Genomic DNA, 21,618 nt, shown 5'->3' with positions numbered 1-21,618 from the left:
TGTGACTGCTCGTTCCCTCCTTTGAGCTAGCATCATGAACCGCTGCTGCTCCAGCTAGCATAGCTCCGTTGCCTTCATCGCAAACGTCTTGCTTTTCTAACCTGCTGTTGGGTCCAGCAGCAGGTTTAAAATATCCTGTCAAGTTTGGGATTTTCCGCAGAAGATTTGGGTGCTTTTGTTCTTTAATTCTCTCCGTTTTTCTTTTCTGAGCGCTGCTCTCATATTTTTTTTCTGACATTTTTTTCATTTTCCCTCGTTAAGTGCAGCAGCCTATGATACATGAATATGACGTGTCACATGACAAGACAAGACAATGTTTACCCAATCAGTGTCGCTTATGGCTTTGTCGGCCAATACAACTGAAGAATATTCTTGCATGTAAATTAAAATAAAATCATATATTTTTAGCTCGCCAATGGGGCTCCAGAACACATGAGGGCCCCTAGGCTTAAGCCATTTCAAGCCTGTGCATTAATCCGGGCCTGGCGTCAGCGGTCAGACACGTGAGCGTCAGAAGGCTGAACAATAACCTGTAGAATAATTAAAGTCATCATGCTAGAGCAGCTTCTCTGTGGTGGACCACACCAGCTTCTGCCACCATAAATAATTACAATAATAATAATAAATCACACACGAAGTTGTGAACATTTTAATTTCCTTTCTGAACTATTTCTGTTGAGTTTTAATGTTTAAAATCTGTTAGGTTGTTGCTGACAGCAGCTACATTTAAGTTTCACTTCCTGTTCTCTGACTGAATGCTGCTGCAGCACGGAGGTGTAGTTCTCAGTCATCCTGGACATGATCATCCTGAGAGTTTTAGCTGAAAACAGCTGGATGTTTCTGGATATGCTGGAGACATTTAGCCTCTCATCCCAGAAGCTTCTTCCAGACTTTGGTTGTGGTCAGAAACAAACACACTGGTTGTGCTGCAAGTCTTTTTCTTTTTTCTCCAAAACGTTTTAGTCTAAATGAAGGTGATGTTGTTGTTCATAGAGTTAAAATTCACGTTCAAGTTCAGGTTATTTCATCAAGTAGGACCTGTGGTTAGTTAGCTCATGTAAAACATGTCATGTCTTTAAAGAATCGGAATCAGGAATCGATAGGAACCGGAATCGAAACGGGGAATTGGAATCGGAATCGTTCAAAATCAAACGATGCCCAACCCTAGGACTCCAGACTCCATCTGCACATTAAAGCTCAGGTTCTGCTCAGTCACTTCATATCAATTAGTATGCTGATGTGAACATCCAGCCTTACAGTGCGGTTTGCAGCCCTGCAGAAACCAAGAATACAAAATGGTCTTTATTACTAAAGTCTCACGTTTCTATCAGGCAGCAGCAGCTTTGCGACTTGAGGACCACCTCGTGAAAATGTCAGACTCCTGGTTGGGCTGTGACAATGTCAAAGGTAGCCTGGTAAGACATTTGTCACCTCCTATACAAGCATCGTGAGTGATAAACATCAAGAGAGAGGGCATAAATCCAGACATATAAGCACCATGGTGGATATAATGTGCATTAAACGGGATGAAATATTGATTTTCCAAAATGCACTTTCTGCTCTGGACACCAAAGAGTTGGAAATAAAGCCTGTGCATTTTCATGGAATCCAACCTGTTGGAAATGTCAGCCTGAGCCTCCAGCTGTGGTGGTGGATGCCTGAATGACACGTTAAAGGTGGTCTGGGTTCAGGCACAAAGTTTTCTGCAAGATCTGAGCCAGGTGGGTCGACAAATGGCTGGGTGTCTTCGACTTAATGGACTCCAGAGACCTATTTTAATTTAGGGTTGATATCAGAATGACAACTCTTACAGCAGGGGGAATATAAAAGCATTCATTTCTTTTGTGTTGCTGAACCCCTTCAGGAAGCTGTTAAACAGGAGCTCTTTAATTATTACAACACTGAAGCTGCAAAAACACTTTAATGACCATGCTTAATATTCATTGGTCTAATTTTAACAAAAGTGACCCAGTTTATTTGTCAGAGTGAAGCTAAAGTGATTTTTGTGACACCAAATCTTGGTGTCGTCTTCTAGAAGAGGCTGAACATGTTCAGAGGATGAGCTGTAATGTCCTCAATCCCCTTCCTCCGTGTGTTAAGGTGGACACGGAGGTGGCCGAAGGTAGAGTGATAGTGGCAATGTGGGAAACACAACAAAGGAGCTTCACATAAAAGACTTTTGTGCTCTTTTGCAGTGGCAAATCGGTCCTGAAAAGGAGGTGAGCAGCTTGTCCTGGACAGCCGCTCTCCATCAGACACACACACACACACACACACACACACACACACACACACACACACACACACACACACACACACACACACACACACACACACACACACACACACACACACACACACACACACACACACACACTGCACCAGTCACAAAAATATGCGTGCATACACAAAAAATCCGTTTCCATTTTCCGATGCCTCCTGCATGCATACACTTGTTGTGCAGCACTTTGTGAGCCACCAATGAGAGACGGAGGGGAGAAAACAGTGAGAGGAAGAGCTGTTAGCTTGCTGAGAGTGAGTCATGGACGGAATGAGTGTCCTCGGGCCTCGTGTGCACCATCTGCTCCCTACTACCTCCACAGCCTCATCACACAGCTCATTGCTCTGCAGCCTCTCACAATCTTCAGAGCGATGTAAATGATGGATGCAGGATCTCACTACATCTGAACCATGCATAAACCTCAAATCTCACGTGCTTAAGCATCTTCCTTTGTGTATGATTATCAATAATTGAGGTGGAAATTATTTCTGAATACTTTTCACACTCATCAAACATCCTCAGATGATGCTCCATTCATTGCCGTAGGTCATTTGGGAGTGACCAACAATATGGCGGAATTCATTTCAGAAACGTGACCCTAACCCACACAGAAGCAGCAAATTTTCCACCTCAAATGTGCTCCATCTGTCTGTGTGTTTATGTGAGGGTTTAGAATGAGCATGAACGTTCCCATGACCCAAGAATCGATGGAAGGGATCCTTTTCATTAGGGTGACGGTAAAAGCTGCACTAGGATCGAGTCCTCTCTCTATTTGAACCCTGACATTTACACCCCAAGCAGCATTTTTAAGCATCACAAGACAAAACATTATTCAAAATGTCTTCTTTTATTAACAAGATTATTAATGTTATACACCACAGATAAAAAACATTAGTCCATAAAAGAGGACAATGGAATTATAACAATATAATTAACAACGTTAAGGAAGTCAAAATGGGCAAAACTTCATATTCACCAGAAAGTAAATCTGTCAGGTAACAGTGTTGACTTAAAGGGATATTTTTGTCTTTTTAAAGTTAGTTTCAGTGTAAAAGTCATAAATACATCCTGAAAAGGCTCAGTTAAGCAAACTAGTATTTACATAGGACAGGACTGATAAGCTAGCAGCTAGTCTGAGTGCAAAAAAATCCAAAGTATATTTTTGCCACAATTTTAAAACAGCAACAATCCTCTAAATTCCACAGAATTCCAGGCAAATGTTCTTAAATAAACGTTTACATAGAATTCTGATGAAAACACACTGATTCTGGTTTGGATTTGTTTACAGCTCTGATCTCCTGATACTAAATTTTGTCTGATTAGGATTTATTTTAAGGAGCAATAATTTAAAAAAAATTCATAAAAACATAATCACTGAATAACTTTAACCTGAACAGCTAAAACAGTTTCAGTGGTGGTGAATTCCAGACCAGGAAAACTATCTTCATTGCTTCTTTGGTCAATTACCGTACAAGTTTAGCCTCTTTTCCAGTTCTACTATTAATTACAAATGTAAATATCACTAGCAAAAGCAAAATGTTAACTTGAGTTCATATTATGTATATTATTTCTGCATAAATAACAAAGTAATGCATAATTAAAGGGTATTAAAGTATATAAATATACATATACATATATATATATATATATATATATATATATATATATATATATATATATATATATATATATATATGTATATATAAACACACATACACACACACACACACACACACACACACATATATATACACACACACACACACACACACACACACACACACACACACACACACACACACACACACACACACACACACACACACACACACATATATCCAGTACCAACTGAAACGGCTCCAATATCCAGAATATCACAGCAGCTCATCCAAATGTTAACACTTTGCTATTGGTTACATTCAGACTAGCCTTTAGCTTGAGCTTTGGTGTTTTAGGAAGCTACAAGTAGAAATTATTTCTAACTTTTACAAATTTACAAACTTAAAAATGACAAAAAACTCCCCTTAAAACACAGAAGTTAAAAAAAACACATTTGTACACACATGCAGCACAAACTGACAAGCAACTTTATCTACCAGCTCCTCTTTCAAGGATCGCCTCTATGAAATACAACTTGTTCCATTTAACACAGTCTCTTCCTCGGACGGCTTTACAAAACCAGCTCCCTCGGATGGACACCAGTTTCACCTGTATGATAAGTCTGTTGCATTTTAAATAAATAAGGGTTCATTAAACACAAATTGATTCTGAAAAAAATAAATTTGTAACAGAAAAAAAGAAAGATTTCAGATAACAACTTTATACAACACGGATTTCAAAATGCTCAAGAGACAGAGGAGCAAACAGGTTGCATAAACAACTCCTACTCAAAAAAATAATAATGATAGAGTTTGTTTATTGTTATGCAAATGATGGACAATTAGCTTGATGACAAGTTGGATGAATCTTTCAATGAGGTAATATTTTTTTCCATTTTTTAAATATAGATTGCTTTTTTGTTTTTGATCATGACCCCAATTTTTAATTAAAAGTTTGGACAAAAAGTTCATGAGATTAAATGTGGAATTCTTTCCTTAATAACTCATTTGTTTTAGACCATCCTCATAACACCAACAGTTTTTTCTAAGCTTTTGTTTTCAGCTTATAAATAATTAGAAAAATGAAGTAAAAGCATTTGGTTGGCATTCGGTTGTCAAGTTAAGCAGATCAGTAAGGATATCCCACAAATCTCTTTTCCCAGTGGCATTCCACTAGCCTGGCAAGCCAGACTAAATAAATGTATTATTTAGTCTGGCCACGCTCCATTGACGGCTCTCGGTTGTGGGGCGGGTCCTACCGTTGTCTTTCAAATGATCTCCGCATGCTACTGGACAATGAATGTGACATCCTCTTGTTTCACTCTGTTGCATCATCCCACCCAACAGACATATAGAGTGCCCTGATTGGCCCACAAAGCGGATAAAGCTCTGTGATTTGTTCACTAAGCTTATAGAGTACTGTGATTGGCCCACCATCATGGACCAATCACAGCTCTTTATGTGTTTGAAACCCCTCTAGAGAGTTGTGATTGGCCAGCCAGAGTCCTGGTAGGAGCTACGGTGGTTCCAATGGAGCATGCCTAGACCAAACTTTGCAAAGCAAGAATTTGGTCTAGTTCACTAGGCTAGCATTCCACACCTCTTCCTGGGGGATTCCAAGATGTTCCCAGGCCAAAGAAGATACACAATCCCTCCAGTGAAGTCAGAGGGGAGTGGGGTCTTCTCCCAGCGGGAGTCACCAATAAAACCTCCAGAGGGGGGTCAACCTAATTAGATACCCCACACCACCTCAGTTAGCTCTTTTTGATGAGGAGGAGAAGCAAATCTACCTTATTTTTGAGCCCGAGTGTGGACCTTCTAAAGTAAAACGCCATTTATGGATCTGGGGTGAGACCTTGAGGTTCCCAAACCAGACAGCCTCCTTTCTATGACTAGGCTCTGAGATCCTGTTCGTGACCACCACAGGTGTGATTGAAGACAAGGGACAGTACTGGAGGACTCCGACCCAGCCCAGGAACAAGCTTGACTCCAGCCTAGTTTATACTTTTCAATCTGCGGAGGTGCAGAGACACGCAATGCCTTTATCCCTCAATGCAAGGGCTCTCCAACAGGCATGCAAGGACAGACTAGAGTCCACTTTTTTAACCATCTGTTGAATGCAACGGAGGGCACACGTCTGTGATTGGTTGACCCAACAACAGCTGTGACATCAGTGGATTCATTTAAGTTGAATTTTTTTGTAACAAAAAGTTTTTTGCCTCAACACCAAGCAGTCCCATCTTAATGAAAACTCGCTCTATGTCGGCCATTGCACCTTGAGTAGACTGGCATTTACAAGTCTTTTTTTTTATAATCATTACTTTACAAAACAATGACAAATTCCAAAATCAACACAAGAATCTCAAAATGTCTTTTAAAAAATCCTTCAAGACATTTGAAGTAAACAAAAATGTCTTGACCAGAGACGTCACTGCAATGGAACCACCAGAAAAGGTCTATGCCCCCTGCCTTTCTGGCAACACTGACACACCAGTGGAGAAGTATGAACGGAAAACTTCTCCATTACTACATGTGTGTGTGTGTGTGTGTGTTTGTGTTTGTGTGTGTTTGTGTGCAAACGTGACAGAGACGTATAAACTAGACTTTAGTGCTGACATTACATTGCTGTGATTGTATAAGAACTGGATAGTCATCAAAAGGGACCCTGGCACCTCAGACTCCCTCCCTCTTGGTGAACATGGTTGTAAACTTTCTATAGATCCTCAAAAAGATGCTGCCCAGAACTTCTAACTCCCACAAGCCTCTGAACAACACTCCAAATGTTGAAGATCTGCACAGTTCCACAACCCAGCCAAACATGCCCTTCTCATTTGAAGATTCAATAACCTGTCAGAGCCGCCTTTGTATTACCTCAGAGTCGACTTTCCTGGGTTACTTTTTAATTGTGAGAACCACGTGTCAAGTTTACATTTTTTAAAAAGGCCACCACCTGAGTCTGCCACTCTACAAGTGAGGAGCTTTTTGACTACCGTGGCAACTTCTGCCAAGGAGACGGACACACAACCCCTTAAATTCAAAGTTTATTATGAGTGGATCAACACCTGACAATGTCCTTGATCTAAATCATTGGTTCCCTGCCTAAACCAAACAGCCTTGGACAAGCCTTCCATTCACTTTGCCACAACCTCTTTGAGGCCAACTCAGCCTTTCTCCATGGCTTCTGCTTCCACCGAAGCTGCAGTCTTTGGGGTCATTTGGTACCCGTGAGTCCCTCCAGAGATCTTCTGGGACAACCTTGCCCCAGTTACAATCAAGGACCTTCTGGCCACAGCTCCTAATGGCCACATCTGCATTGAAGGCTCTGAACAGGACCCACTTGAATTCAATCTCACCAACTTTTCTGTTATTTCAGATATGCAGTGTGTGCCTCTAGCATCTCATGTGATGCTCATGTTGCATCAGGCTTGAAATATTAAAATGCTAATGGCCATAATTATAATCAAAAGTGTGCATATTTTGCAAAACAATAAAAATGGCAATAGACTGAACAAATATGATAGAAAAATTATGTAGACCAAAAATGGATGTTAAAAGATATTTTTTCTTCATTTCTTTTTCAACAAAAACACTCAAAAGTTCTAAAAAAGATGTAAACTTGTTTTTAAAACCATTTAGCTTCATCCGTTCCCCTCCTTCTTAGTGAACACACTGGAACGTACGCCGAGAATTGCTATTGGCTTGGTACCCAGTTACTGACAGTCCTGCCGCTAACAGGATTGGTGTGTTAGCCTCGACTTCACAACAAATATTTCAGATTAAAGCCCCGTTTTGTGGAAGGGTTTATTTGCAGCAAAAACAAACCATGACTCTTTGTGCTGCGTGACCTCACCACCATCTTTATCTTTATGACATTTATTCTACTTGGTGACATCTGTTCAGGGTTACCCAACTGTGCACGGTCCTCCTTCTACACCCAGAATCACGCTTTCTTAATTCGACTCCCTCTGTTGGATTCAGACACACTCACTTGGAATTTTAATGAAAATTCCTCGTTGGTTTTGTTCGCTTGGTGGTGTGGACTTCTCATGCTTGTTGCAGTGTGAGTAATGCTGCTAAACCTGTTGTTGACCTTTAAGCTTGGTTTATGCTTGACGCATTCACTTTCCGCTTGGTGATGCGGCTCGCGGATGGAACGCGCTTCACAACTCGCAGCGTTTCTGGTTCGTGCGGCTTGTCTCTGCGGTGAGCTAATATCCTCCCAAACTGAACGGGGCAGCATGGAGCTCTACGACATGCACCCAACACTACACCATAGTAGAAGTAGAAATTACTGTTTACAACATGGTATTTCAGCATTTTTAACAGCATCCTCGTCTTTTCCGACAGTGCAAGCTATTTCACTCCAAGAATTATTAACTACATGTTGATCACGGTGATCTCTGAGAGCTGAATCATACAAATGTCTGTATTTACGAACCTCTGCCATACTGGTTCTTGCCGGTCTGCCATGTTTTTCCGCGTCCGTCCGTCCGTGTGGTTAGAAATTTTCCGAGGTGCGCGTTGCGGAAATTCTGGGCCGTGCGGAGGCGCGGTGGAGGGGCGTGGTTGTTAAAATGACGCAAATTTTCCGCGCGGAGCCGTGCGGACCTCGCGGACGCGTCAAGCATAAACCAACCTTAACAGAGTTACCTTATTCAAAGCTACTTTTTGCACGAGTGTTTCAGCTAGATAAAAGCTCTCTGGGGAAGGCTCTGGTTTAGGATGAGCACATTTTTATCACAGCCGTATTTCACCTCACAATGGAAACTCGATTTAGCAAATCCTGGCTGTTCATTGTGATATCTCTCTTTCAGCTGCGGCTTCTTCAGTTCTTTCGTTGAACGCACCTTAAAAAGGAAGATCCTAAAAACTGGAGGCAAACCATATATCTTTCTTTTTTTGCCATCCTGTCCTTTCTTGTCCTGCCAGTTCTTTTTCCAGTCGCAGCTGGCACTGTGGCAGTAAATGTGATCAAAGAAAAAAAAAGAAGAAGAGAAAAATCAGATTCCCTGCTGAGTTTGTAAGCTGCCAGACCTCCCAAAAGTCCCAAAGCCGCTCTGGTGGCTCTAAATCTTTTTGTCATCTTTTTAAAGAGTCATCTCTATTCACCTGTCATGACTTTGTTTAACCGTCTTCTTCAGTTCTTTCTTTTCTCCTGTCCTAAAATGATGTCTGTCTGTTTTCCAGGTTACTATAACATCCTCTCATTCTGCATGGCCTTATAGTAGTGCTCCTGCTCAGCGTGGCTGCGGGCAGAGACGGAGGGCCGACGAGGGAGCGTGGAAGAGCGGGACATGGTCTGGCCATGGCCATCTATCAACAGGTCAGGGTGGGGAGGAGGGGGGAGCATGCTGGAGCAAGACGGGTGAGGAGGCATAGGCACGGAGGAAGGATGAGGAGGAGGTGGCAGTGGGGAAGAAGACGAATGAGGTGGAGGGGGCATTTGGGAGGAGGAAGGGTGAGGGGGTGGTGGCATCTGGGAGGTCGGTGCAAGAAGAGATGGAGAAATCTGAGAAGATGGGTGAGGGGGTGGGGGCAAATGGGGAGAAGGGGAATGAGGGGGAGGAGGTGGCGGCGTTGGGGAGGAGCTTGAGTGTGGACGGGGAAGCAAGGGGGAGGAAGATGATTGAGGGGGTGGTGGAGGTGGAAGAGGAGATGATGACAGCTGAGGTGGAGGAGGGAGAGGGGAGGATGCAGTGGGAAGGGGTGGGGGAGGAAGCTCTGCTCCTCCGTCAGCACTCCCACTGGTTGTGGATGAGCACAGAGAGTCTGTCTTCACTGGGAGCGTCCGGTAATCCCGGTAGTGGCTGACATTGTCCTGTCGCTGCAGCGCCGCGCGATGTTTGTCACCCGCAGGGTCGCAGGTCATCATGTTTCCACTGATGGTGTTCCTCCACTCCCACGGCTTACCATTAGTCGCTGACACGCGCACCACTGGGTGGTGAGGAGCGTGAGCGTCGATTGTGACGATGCTCCCGCTGCCCGCGACGCTCCCAGGATTGCTTCCAGTGCAGCTGTCTCGATCAGATGGGATGCGGTAATATGGTGACTCGGAGCAGTTGGAGCCAGCGCCGGAGGAGGAGCCGCCTTCTGATGTCTTGGCGGTTGAAGCGACTGGTCCATGGCCCTGCTGCTTCGACATGGCAATCACCTGCAAGGAAGACGCAGCGTCTCATCAGCACTTAGACGTAAAACAGCTGCTGACTACAGCAAAATGTCTCCTGGGTGGTATAAAAACAGAGCCAAGAAGCTGTTTTGAGTGACAGTACTTCATACAGACTCTGATATATAACACCACATTTAAATCCTGTTTGAACCACAATAAATGCACAAACGATGAAAACTAACCAGGGAAAAGTGATTCCTCCAGAATCATTCTGGCCTGATAAAGCTTATGATTAAACCAATCAGTTTATTTATAAAGCACCTTCCTGCCACCAGTAAATGCAGCCCAATGTGCTGAACACAATACAGTACGCACATATAAGATAGCTAGCTTAGTAACAGTGGCTAAAACTTCTCTCCTGTTCAGAGCTGTAAGCCCGGGGTTGGCTATGTGCCTTGGAAAAAAAAACCACTTTGGAATATCACCTCTCACCATAAAGTAATTCTGATTGTCTGATGACAATCCTTTTCTGCCATACCTGAGTGACTCTTTGCTGGCTGGGGGGTTGGCTGGGTTGAGTGTTTGGCACGCGGGGAGTTGACACCGCAATGGGTCCTTGTCCGGGCTCCTTCACCATTCCCCCCTCAGTGAGTGACAACCACTTGGCTCGTGTCTTGGCACTCTTGGGTGAAACGGGTGGTGGCCTCGTGGCCTCCTCAGGAATGTGAACCAGTGGAGGTGCCACAGCCATCCTGCCCCCAGCCGATGTGGTCATGCTGTTGTTGGCTTGCACTGTGGGGTAAAGAGATGAAGGCATGGTCTTGTTCTCGCCGTCTACTGCAGCTGTTGCTCCTTCACCTCCTGGGTCTCTTTCATCTATGCCCTCATCTTCTTCTCGTGAGCTCTGGCTGCGGAGCTCCAGTGAGCGCTGCTTCCACTCCGACACCAGTTGTCGAGACCTCTGTGGGTCAAAGGGCACGTGGAAGGTCATGTGACGCTGGGTGGGGATCGACTCATCAGAGGGTGAGATTGGGCTATTTCCATTTGCAACTCGAGGCAAGGTGTTGCTGAAGGTTACCATGGTTTCCTTGCCCATTGGCCCACGGGTTGCCAGGAGCTCTACATCAGCACTTGCTCGTTTTAGGGAGGCCAGGGATGCCTTCTCCCTTCTCACCTTACTGCGGGCTCCGGACCCCAGTCCAGCCCCCAGCTCCTCCCTGCTTTCAGACACCCTGGGAGTCTTTCTGTACAGGGAATCATGGCTGCGCTGGCTCAGCACCCTTAGACCGTCCTTCTGTTGGACAGAAGACAGTCTCTGCAAAGAGGGTGCATCTTCCTCTGATGCTTTGAAGTTTCCTACAGCATACACAGCCTAGCAGAGGAAAGACACACATGAAAGAGAACTAATTGAAGAAACAGCAACTAGAGTCTTAAAAGGTAGAACATGAATGTGAATTGTTTTTTAATCTTCAGAAAAGGAAAAAAAATCAAGTTTTATTTATTAGAGGTTATGAATCTCTTCTTCACTGGATTATCCCTGAGGTCAGCACGAATCACCCTCTTCTTTCTTGTCATCTTTTAATGACATTTGAAAAACTGACCTCTTCTAATAAAGTGTGCAAAAAAGAGAAGGAGAAGCATGAAAAATGATAATGACAAGTTTTCTTAAAATGAAGTGTGAAATTGTTCAGAGAAATCTTATAGGATTATTCGTGCCCTCTCTCTTTCCTTGGTAATAGAAAAAGCTATATATAGCCTGCCAAAATCTAATAAAAAAAGAACAAAAATGCTGGGAGAGAAAAGTATAGAAGCCACACAGACAGGAGAGGTGGTGAAAAAAGGACATTTTTAGCACATGCTGTGATGGTGTTAGAAGAGAAACAAAAGGACGATTTGGAAACAACAAAACAAATACATTTCTAACATCTATTTATGTGTTTGTTGTCATTTCCACCATGCAGAATTTTGGCTTTTATTTCCTCTGAGAAGAAAACAAATTCTAAAATGCATCCAAGCATCAGCCTAGTGTACTAGACCAAATTCTTGCTTTGCAAAGTTTGGTCTAGGCATGCTCGATTGGAACCTCAGCAGCTCCTACCAGGACTCTGGCTGGCCAATCACAGCTCTCTAGAGGGGTTTCAAACACATAAAGAGCTGTGATTGGTCCATAATGGTGGGCCAATCATAGTGCTCTATCTGCTTAGTGAACAAATCACAGAGCTTTATCCGCTTTGTGGGCCAATCAGGGCACTCTATATGCCTGGTGGGTGGGATGATGCAACAGAGTGAAACAAGAGTATGTCACATTCATTGTCCAGTAGCATGCGGAGATCATTTGAAAGACAACGGTAGGACCCGCCCCACAACCGAGAGCCGGCAATGGAGCATGGCCAGACTAAATAATACATTTATTTAGTCTGGCTTGCCAGGCTATCCAAGCATCAGTTTGCAATATAAAGTGAATCAATTCTCAGGCAAACTCATTTCAGCCTTTAGTCATCTGAATTATCATGAAAAAAAAGACAATATTTATTATAATTTCACATTTTATCAAGGTTAAATGACTGAAGGAGCAAGCCCACTAACCAGATAGACTCCGATGCCAGCTCCTATGAGATATCCCACGTAGACATCAATAGGGTGACTGCGGTGTTGCGTTATCTGTGTCAAACCAGCGAGGCCTGCTGCCATGCAGAAAGCAAACACCAGCAGGGGCTTCAACAGCTTAGTGGTGCCATTGATGCTGGCGTTGAAGTACATCTACACACAGGTATACACACATTAGAAAAACATTAGTTAGTTCAGACATATAGAAGCAAGAGCCATTAACAGATGGCAGAATGACACACAGCATCAATTAATTACAGTAAACTAACTAAATATAGTGAATATTAAATGAACTGTCTGATCATTTTCAAAAACTTTCAATATGAAATGAAACATTACAGCTAGTTTTGCTTAGCATGACCCAAAGTTCATTGAAACAGCAAAGATCTGCCATCTTTTGTCAAAAATAAAAATGTAATCTGATTAAATGAAGTTTACACACCAACCAACCAACCGACCAACCAACCAACCAACCAACCAACCAACCAACCAACCAACCAACCAACCAATCAACGAGCCAACCAGCCAACCAGCCAACCAGCCAACCAACCAACCAACCAACCAACCAACCAACCAACCAACCAACCAACCAACCAGCCAACCAGCGAACCAACCAACCAACCAACCAACCAACCAACCAACCAACCAACCAACCAACCAGCCAACCAGCCAACCAGCGAACCAACCAACCAACCAACCAACCAACCAACCAACCAACCAACCAACCAGCCAGCCAAACGAACAACCAACCAAGCCAATCAACAAGCCAGCCTGCCAATTAACCAGCCAGCCAGCCAGTCAGCTATCCGACCAACCGTCTGACCAACAACAGTAGTTCTGTAATTGTTATCTTTTCTCTTAGCTTACAGAACTGTCAGGTTACATGAAACATTTAGAGTTATATTAGATTTATTGTTCAGGGAAGACTCAACATTTAGTGCATTTTAGCCACAGTTAACCTCTTCTCTACCAAATTCTCCCAAATATAATTGTTCCTTAAACATCTGAACATTTTTAAATCTTGATCAAAATGAATCAAAATCAAAATGGTTGATGGTTTTATGAAGGAAACGCTCAGCTAAATTTATCATATTTTAATTTGTTCATTAGAAATCAAATGACCTAACAAAAAGACGTTTGGCCCCAATTTGGCATTACACATTTTTGCGTTTGAGTGTGCTTCTTAGCTTATGGATGATATTTTAAAGCTTTTTTGGTGAATCTAGAGACAATCTAGGTTTTGAAGGCAAACACAGTCACAGAACGCTCACCCCTCCCCTCAAGTATCTTCCCTGAGGTGCCGGAAACCCACTATGCCAGACAAAACCCATTGATGCTAAACACCTGTTGCACATTTCTGGTCCAAACCTCTTTAGCTGTCTGTGATTTAAATTGTGTCTTTTATTTTGGGAATCTGGTTTTTGTCCTAAAGTTGAATAGCAGCCAACTGTTTCTCCTTCTGTGAGCTAAAAACCTCTCACACCAGTGGTGTTCTGTTGCTAAATATGTGAGAGCATAATGAGAGGAGAACAACAACCGAATGGTCCAACAGTTGCTTTCGGTATGGTTACTGGCGAAGGTTTTAATACAAATGAGAGAATACCACTTAATTACATTTTTTAAATCTCCACAATAAATGTTAAAAATGGTAAATGGCTTGTATTTGCATAGCGCCTTCTTAGGGTTCTACAATCCCCCAAGGTGCTTCACCACACAGTCATTCATCCATTCATGCACACATCCACACACTGGTGGGGATGAGCTACATTGTAGCCACAGCTGCCCCGGGGCACGCTGGCAGAATATATATAGCCGTGCTATGTTAGAAAGTTAAGAAGCATTGGCCAATACATCAAAGGGCTCAGACTTTACCATGGCAACAAAAAATTTTACTTTTTCATTGACTGATAGGTTGCTAATTCAAAACAGCAGTAGGATAAAGTAGTCACCCAGAAATGTATATAGCCAATTAATCCTATGTATTAGGCTTTCTCACCTCCTAGTGTCACATTTGTTGTGAACTCATGCGTACCCTCAGTGGGTGAGACTTGAGAGGTCTGTGGTGGTCTCTCCACTATGATGAGCTAGCCATAGATTTTAAGTAATAAGAAAATAAAATCAATCAATCAAATTTTATTTGTATAGCACCTTCTACAACATTATCCGAAGCCCAAGGTGCTGAACAACATCATTAAAAGAAAAACATTCTCAATACATGGGCATAAAAGCACGATAAAAACATAAAATCATAAAATAGCAAGCAAACAGCATTACAGGTAAGAGATATTGGAATAAGACCAATCGATAAAAAAAAACAAATGTCAGACAAAATAAAATCAAGCATCCGGTATAAAAAGAAGAATAGTTAAAACCATAATGTTAGGGCAATTCAAGTGACCCTAGCGCTGAAACGCAATCAGATAAAAATGAGTCTTTAAACGAGACTTAAAAACTTGAAGGGATGGAGCCTGTCTAATGCTCAGTGGCAATTCGTTCCACAGAGTTGGAGCCAAAATAGAAAAAGCACGACTACCCCTCGATCGAAACTTCGACCGGGGGACCACCAGAAGTTCCTGCTCGGCTGAGCGAAGAGCCCGAGATGGAGCATACCTGTTCAAAAGCGCAATAATATACGAGGGGGCACTGCCCTGGAGGGCCTTATAAACGAGAGTTAAGATTTTAAACTGAGCTCGATATTTTACCGGGAGCCAGTGCAGAGCATCCAGCACTGGGGTAATGTGCTCTCGACATCTAGTGCCTGTCAGGAACCTAGCCACAGAGTTCTGCACAAACTGGAGCCGTGCAACTGTGCACTGGGCCAGACCAGCATACAGAGCGTTGCAGTAGTCCAGCCGGGACAGGACGAAGGCATGCAACACAGACTCCAGATGAGCTCTGGACAGCAGAGGCCTGATCCTGGATAGTCTTACTCATTTCACTTTTATAAAGGTAGATTACATTTTTAGAAATAGAGAACTTCCAACAATAAAAATACTTATTAGACTGATGCATTTATGGTTGAAGATTTGTTAGCATTTAGCTTGTGAAACAATGCATGAAGCATATAGCTACAGTTGACTGGTTGGACATCTTTTTGTCAGCAAAACAGAGTTGAGGAGTGAGCAGGCTCGGCTGGAAAAATAGCTAGAATACATTTTTTCTGTACATTTACATTCTGAGCATGCACATGGTGTTTTGCTTATATAAAATACAGGACAGCTGAGTGACAGAATGACAGGCTTTGCAAAAAAAGAGAACCTTTTTAATAAGCTTGTCCATGGGCTACCAAGCACAAAAATCCTGCTCTTCTTGAAACAAGAGGGGAAACCTGTCAGCAAGAAGGAATTCGATGTAGATCTTCTCAAAGCTTCTAGATATTTTTGTAATGTTTGAGAAGAAATTTTGCTTTCTAGAAAGATTTTAAAGAGTTATTAACATGGATAATTACTACATTATGCTATAATAACAATGTCCTAAAGGGATGGACTGGTAGAAAGTTATCAGTGTTAAGCTGTGATGGCATGTTGGTACTCTGTCAGGTTTAACAGCTGCTCTCTTCTTCCCTGCCCTTCACCAGAAATCTAGTCAGTCTAGTGAGTTTTAATGAGGACACACTGGGCAGTGAAGCAGCAGTGATGCGGCCTGTAGCTTGCAATAGATACCAGTGGAAGAGGGTGTGTGTGTGTTTGTGTGTGAGGGAGGGTTTCATTTTGGAAAGATGACAATGCTATTTTGCAACACTGTTTAAACACAGCAGATACTGGTGTCACACTGCGGAAAGGCAAAACACTGAGAAATATTTTCTACGATGAACAAACAGGATAAAGATCAAACACTTAAAATCTAAATCTGTTTTTTCTTGATGTGATATGATGGTGTGACACAATTTTTGTGGTTATTCATTGTGTCACTCAGGATTTTGCAAAATAAAATATTTCAACAGCACTCATCCATAGCCACGTCTTACAAATGCATCGTATCCAATGGAAGGAAAAAAAAGAGTGCTTACCGAGATGTACACAGCAGCAAATCCAGACAGCGTTGCATGTTGGGATGGAAATGTTTTTCTAGGAGAATAAAGGAGAAAAGAATAAGTAAAGATTTATGCTTTTATTAAACTATATAACTGTTTGCTCCTGCTCATTTTATGTGTGATGTCATGTTTGTATAACACACCCAACTAATGTGTCTAACCAACTGCAGTGTTTGTCCTTGGATTTGAGGTTTAAGAAACACAAAGGAAATAAAAAAGTCAGAATTTGTGTTATAAAGAGAATGAGAGTTAAGTTCAAGTGAGGTGTTTAACAGACAAACAAGCTAAAAGCTAAACTTCAAAAAGTCAGTGGGTTGCAGACATCTTAAAAAAAACTATAATGTTTAAGGTTTAATTCATGTGAACTCTATTTTAAAACATTTATATTGGTGTAAATATGATTTATGGTTATTTACATAAACATATATGGTTATTTGCAAGCAGCAGCACCTAACCTATACCTAAAAGTGTTTAAAATATCATTAAGCTGTGTTTTCATAAGCTTTGCTGAACTGTTAGAGTTTGGAGTTGTCATAGAATGGCAGCAGTCCATTTTGGCAGTTAAAACATGTTTAAAATGTTACATGGATTTTCTCAAAACAGTTGCAGGAGGGATGTGTGTGTGTGCATCCAGGATCAGCTTGACTTCTTGTCAAATGTTCCTAAATTTATATTCCACAGTTCAGAAATGCAAGAAATTGTAAATAAAATTAGTTGAAAATCCAAAAACAGTCATTGTGGTACTAAATAGCAAATTTTCTGCTAAATTTGTGTCTCCAATTTGTCAAATCCCAGCCAATTAAAGGCATGATCTTAATTTATCCAAACTGAGTCTGCTCAATGTTATTATTTCAGGTCATCTTCATCTTCTCTCTGCAGAACGCTGCGTCAAAATATCTGAATAATCTCTATGATCTGCTATAAACTAAAGCTTTGTTTTTTTTTTCAGTAATAAAACAATTATTTGTCAGGGTTATACAATGAAATCTAAAATTACCCATCCGTTCAGGTTTTCCTGATTCTGGTTCCTCTTCAGTATAGAAGAGCTAACAAGTGCACTTGTACTACAAACACCGGGATTATCCCCGCATTAGTTCAGTACAGCTGTAATCTTTCCTGTGTGCCTGAATTTATTAAGTCTCTCTCACTGGAGCGTGTTTGTCGGATCTGCTGTTTGGGTGTCTGTAACAAAGCACGTCCCTGAAGAGCATTTGATGGAAAAAAGCTATAAAATCTGAAAGCAACATACTTCAATTGACTCCACTAGTCAACATTTTTTCTGTTACTTTAAAAAGATACCAGCCAACAATTTGTTTTAATTCTTTAAAATGCTAATTGGCTTTGATGATTCATTGCCAGTTTAAAAATGGACAATGTTTACTATACGGTGCAGTTCCTTTTACCATCATGATAAACGTTTGGTTAAGAATGTGTGTTTTTTATGCAGGGTTGCATATTTTATAGTACTGAGTACTGAGCAAGGATCATTTACCTGGCTGACATGATGGCATATTGATCTTTCCCCATGCAGATGTTCTGCGTGATGTAAGCATTGTTGTCACATGACACCCCAGGGGCTGTGTAATTGGGCTGGCATACGGTGAGGAAGAACGGGGCGTGGTAACCGGTCGCTAACTGGATGACATCTGTCACTAGGGCTGTTGCCAGGAGACCAAACACATGAACACCTGGGGAAGAGAGGTAAGAGAGCACAGAGGTGTTTGCAGCTTTGGTAAATGATATAAAAATATAAATAAATAAATAAAAATAAAACATTTATGAGAACATGGAACAAAAAAAAAATAAAATAAAATAAATAAAAACAAAAAACAGCAAAAACCACAACCAGTAGATTTTTAAATTAAACTTAAAATAAATACATAAACATAATGAGCATGTGTGACGGTTTGCCAACTACCAGGTACTACGTGATTTGGGCTAAATTGGATTATCCAATATTTTCAACTAACACAGCATGCTGTTTTGTATGAATACCTATTTGGAACACTAATAAGAAAAAATGTGTTATCATGAAGTTGAAATGTTGAAGTGAAAGTTAAAAGAAAAAAATTCAAGATTAAAGTTATTTTTTTCTAGTGAAATGGGAGGATGGGATGGCGCTGGCCATGGTCCTGAACTCCTGCTCTCGGGACAAATAGGCAGCAACTGTAACAGAATTAAGAGCAACAAACAGCACTAATGCAAAGGTCTAATAACCATAATGCCATGCTTCAGTCCCACTTCCTAACATGTTCAGAGTGGTACAAGTATCTCATGTTCTCCAGTGTAATTTAAACCCTGGACCTGTTTTGCTCTGCAGAAAACAAAGTGTTACAGCTACAAAATTAAATGACAGGACTTAATTTTTGACATGTTTAAATTGATTTAAAGCCACCTTTAGAATCTGACACATTAGATTAATAGCACTAAACCACACATTTATCATCATCATCATCATGTAAATCCAGTTAACATAAGTTGATTGGCTGACTGAGTAAGAAGGATAACAGGTTTCAGACTGTTTACGTTCATGTCCCTGCCTGGTCTCTAACCGTTTACTGAGAAGAAACGTTGTCTTCTGTCTGTCCCTCATCACATCCAGCCTCTAGACATTTCTCAGCTTAAACGTCCTCCTGTTCCTCATAAGTTTGGATCATGCTGTGCTTTGGTTGATATCTAGAACTGAATTCAGCAACAAAACTCTGTGAACATTTGATGTTGTGATGCATCATTTAAAAGAGGCTAGTCTTTGGCTTCTCCTGTTGCAGATGTTCATGCAACAGTTTGATTCTTCTTTGTTGGTTTTGACACATTTTCACTCAGCATTATTCTAGTGCCACGAGCTAAAGTGGATTGTAAGGTTCTGATGTTACTGATTAATAAACCAGGATGACTGATCGGTTTAGGTAGATGGTCATTCTGGACTATTACAGAATACACAGGTTGTCCATTTGCCCCCTTTCTGTTGTAGATGGCTGCCAGAAGCTACAACAGCACGTTTTAGCCCAATATCAGGAAAAAATAAATAAATAACAGAAATATAGACATGTTAGTGTTAACTAACTTTGATAAATTGTTTTTTTATTTCCACCAAATTTTTCATCAAATATTTTCTTAACAGAAAAAAAAGGATTGACTCCAACAAAATACCCTTCCCCAGCAGCCCCAATAATCTGTTGTGATGGTCTGACTAAAACCCTAACCCTGCTGCGACACATATATTTCAGCTAATTGAAAAAGGAAGCAATCACAGCATTTCTGTACTGACCAGTGTTGCTAGTTGTGGGGGAAACATTTAATTTATTGTGGTGGGAGTGGTGATGGTTGTGTGTGTGTGTGTGTGTGTGTGTGTGTGTGTGTGTGTGTGTGTGTGTGTGTGTGTGTGTGTGTGTGTGTGTGTGTGTGTGTGTGTGTGTGTGTGTGTGTGTGTGTGTGTGTGTGTGTGTGTGTGAGTGTGCGTGTGTGTGTGTGTGTGGGAGAGGACAAACAAGGGACAAAGTGACGAGGGCCACAAGCTATGGATTAAACTGGACTTTATTCATCGATATTCCCAGTAAATCCTGGAATGTGAGTCGTGCTCCAACATTCTTGTATGTTGTCTTCCTCTTGTCCATCAAGAGCATAAGCAGCTCAGGCTAGTATCAGCAGCAGTTTGGCCAAGTGGTGTTCTGTGGCTAGCATTACCACAACCAGTATTTATGCGCTGGAGTGGGTTGGAAAATGCAAATGTGAGGAGGCATGACTTGTTTACAGCATAACAAAGCAGCTTTTCTCAGAACCAACCATTTCTACCTCACTTTTTCAAAATTACCAGAAAGCAGCTCAGACACAGCACTGACATTTTAGTATTCTACATTTGACCACCCAATCTGCCTTTATTCAACAACTACAAGGTAAATGTGGCATTAGAGTATTCTGCCCTTTAACTAAAAGAACGATTTGCAAACTGCAACATGTAGATGTCAACCACTTGGTAGAGTCCATTTCAGTCTCTAAACAAACAAACAAAAAATAAAAAAAACCCTAGTAAATAATAATAATAATAATAATAATAATCTTAGGATAATGGAAGTTAAAGTTCTACACTATTACTTTAAAAACATCAATATAATATTCTGCCTAAATATTACTTAACATTATTTAACACCCCACCCCTACCCAAAACCTGAACCTAACCCCAACCCTCACACACACACACACACACACACACACACACACACACACACACACACACACACACACACACACACACGCACGCGCACGCGCACGCACGCACGCACGCACACACACACACACACACACAAAATGTATCAAAGTAATTACTGCTGTATAAAAAAGCTCCCTTTGATAGTTATTGATATTTCTATGCAGTAATGAACAATATATTAATTATTATGTTAATAAATGCCGATTATGGTAACGTGATGGTAACATAGTGTGAAATGTTTGACATAAGATATTAAAGCTTTATATGAAATACACAGGTGAATAGAGTTGGCTCATTATTTGGCAAGAAACTTGTGATTTTTCTCACTTTCATTAACAGGTTAACTGAGTGTGAGCATCATGTGATACTTCAGCAGCCTGAAGGACAACCAGATTACACAGTAAGGTCATTAATAGCTTCCAAAAACATTCATAGTTGGACTCACCAACAAATCGCACAGTCCTGCGCAGGAAAGAGTTGAAGCTGCATCCTCCAGCGTTTATGCTGCCCTCTGACTTGGGACAAGTCTTCAGTTTGGACTGCATGCAGTACATCAGAGCCTCTCCCAGCATAATCTACAGCCGGCAGTTAAAAACAGCAAAACGAAGATGTCGTTAATTGTGTTTTGCAGTTTTATTCGCTAAGCAGGGGAAAAAAAAGAACAGGCTGGAAGAATTAGGGTAAAAGTGCCATTAACATCAGATATAAATGTCAGTAACGGTGATCTACTGTGGGAGGGTACAGCGGGCAAAAAATGGAGGCAAGGTGCTATTGAACAGTGATCAC

The 21,618-nt window shown here is 41.5% G+C and overlaps 1 protein-coding gene across 1 annotated transcript in view; it reads right to left on the bottom strand.

Moving 5' to 3' along the window:
- Positions 1–3,109: 3,109 nt before the first annotated feature.
- Positions 3,110–21,618, bottom strand: part of plppr3a (phospholipid phosphatase related 3a) — a 35,206-nt gene continuing 16,697 nt past the window's right edge. The window contains exons 4-9 of the mRNA XM_054742171.2: positions 21,278–21,407; positions 18,118–18,313; positions 16,602–16,659; positions 12,572–12,745; positions 10,524–11,357; positions 3,110–10,030 (exon numbers count right to left, since the gene is read on the bottom strand). Of these exons, the coding sequence (XP_054598146.2) occupies positions 9,071–10,030; positions 10,524–11,357; positions 12,572–12,745; positions 16,602–16,659; positions 18,118–18,313; positions 21,278–21,407 (2,352 nt within the window). The 3' untranslated portion in view covers positions 3,110–9,070. The remainder of the gene's footprint in view (positions 10,031–10,523; positions 11,358–12,571; positions 12,746–16,601; positions 16,660–18,117; positions 18,314–21,277; positions 21,408–21,618) is intronic.

Source organism: Nothobranchius furzeri, chromosome 18 (assembly GCF_043380555.1).
Source record: "Nothobranchius furzeri strain GRZ-AD chromosome 18, NfurGRZ-RIMD1, whole genome shotgun sequence".
In the NCBI taxonomy this organism is placed as follows: domain Eukaryota; kingdom Metazoa; phylum Chordata; class Actinopteri; order Cyprinodontiformes; family Nothobranchiidae; genus Nothobranchius; species Nothobranchius furzeri.
Note: the sequence above shows the minus strand (reverse complement) of the source record. Positions and strands in the feature narration are given on the sequence as shown.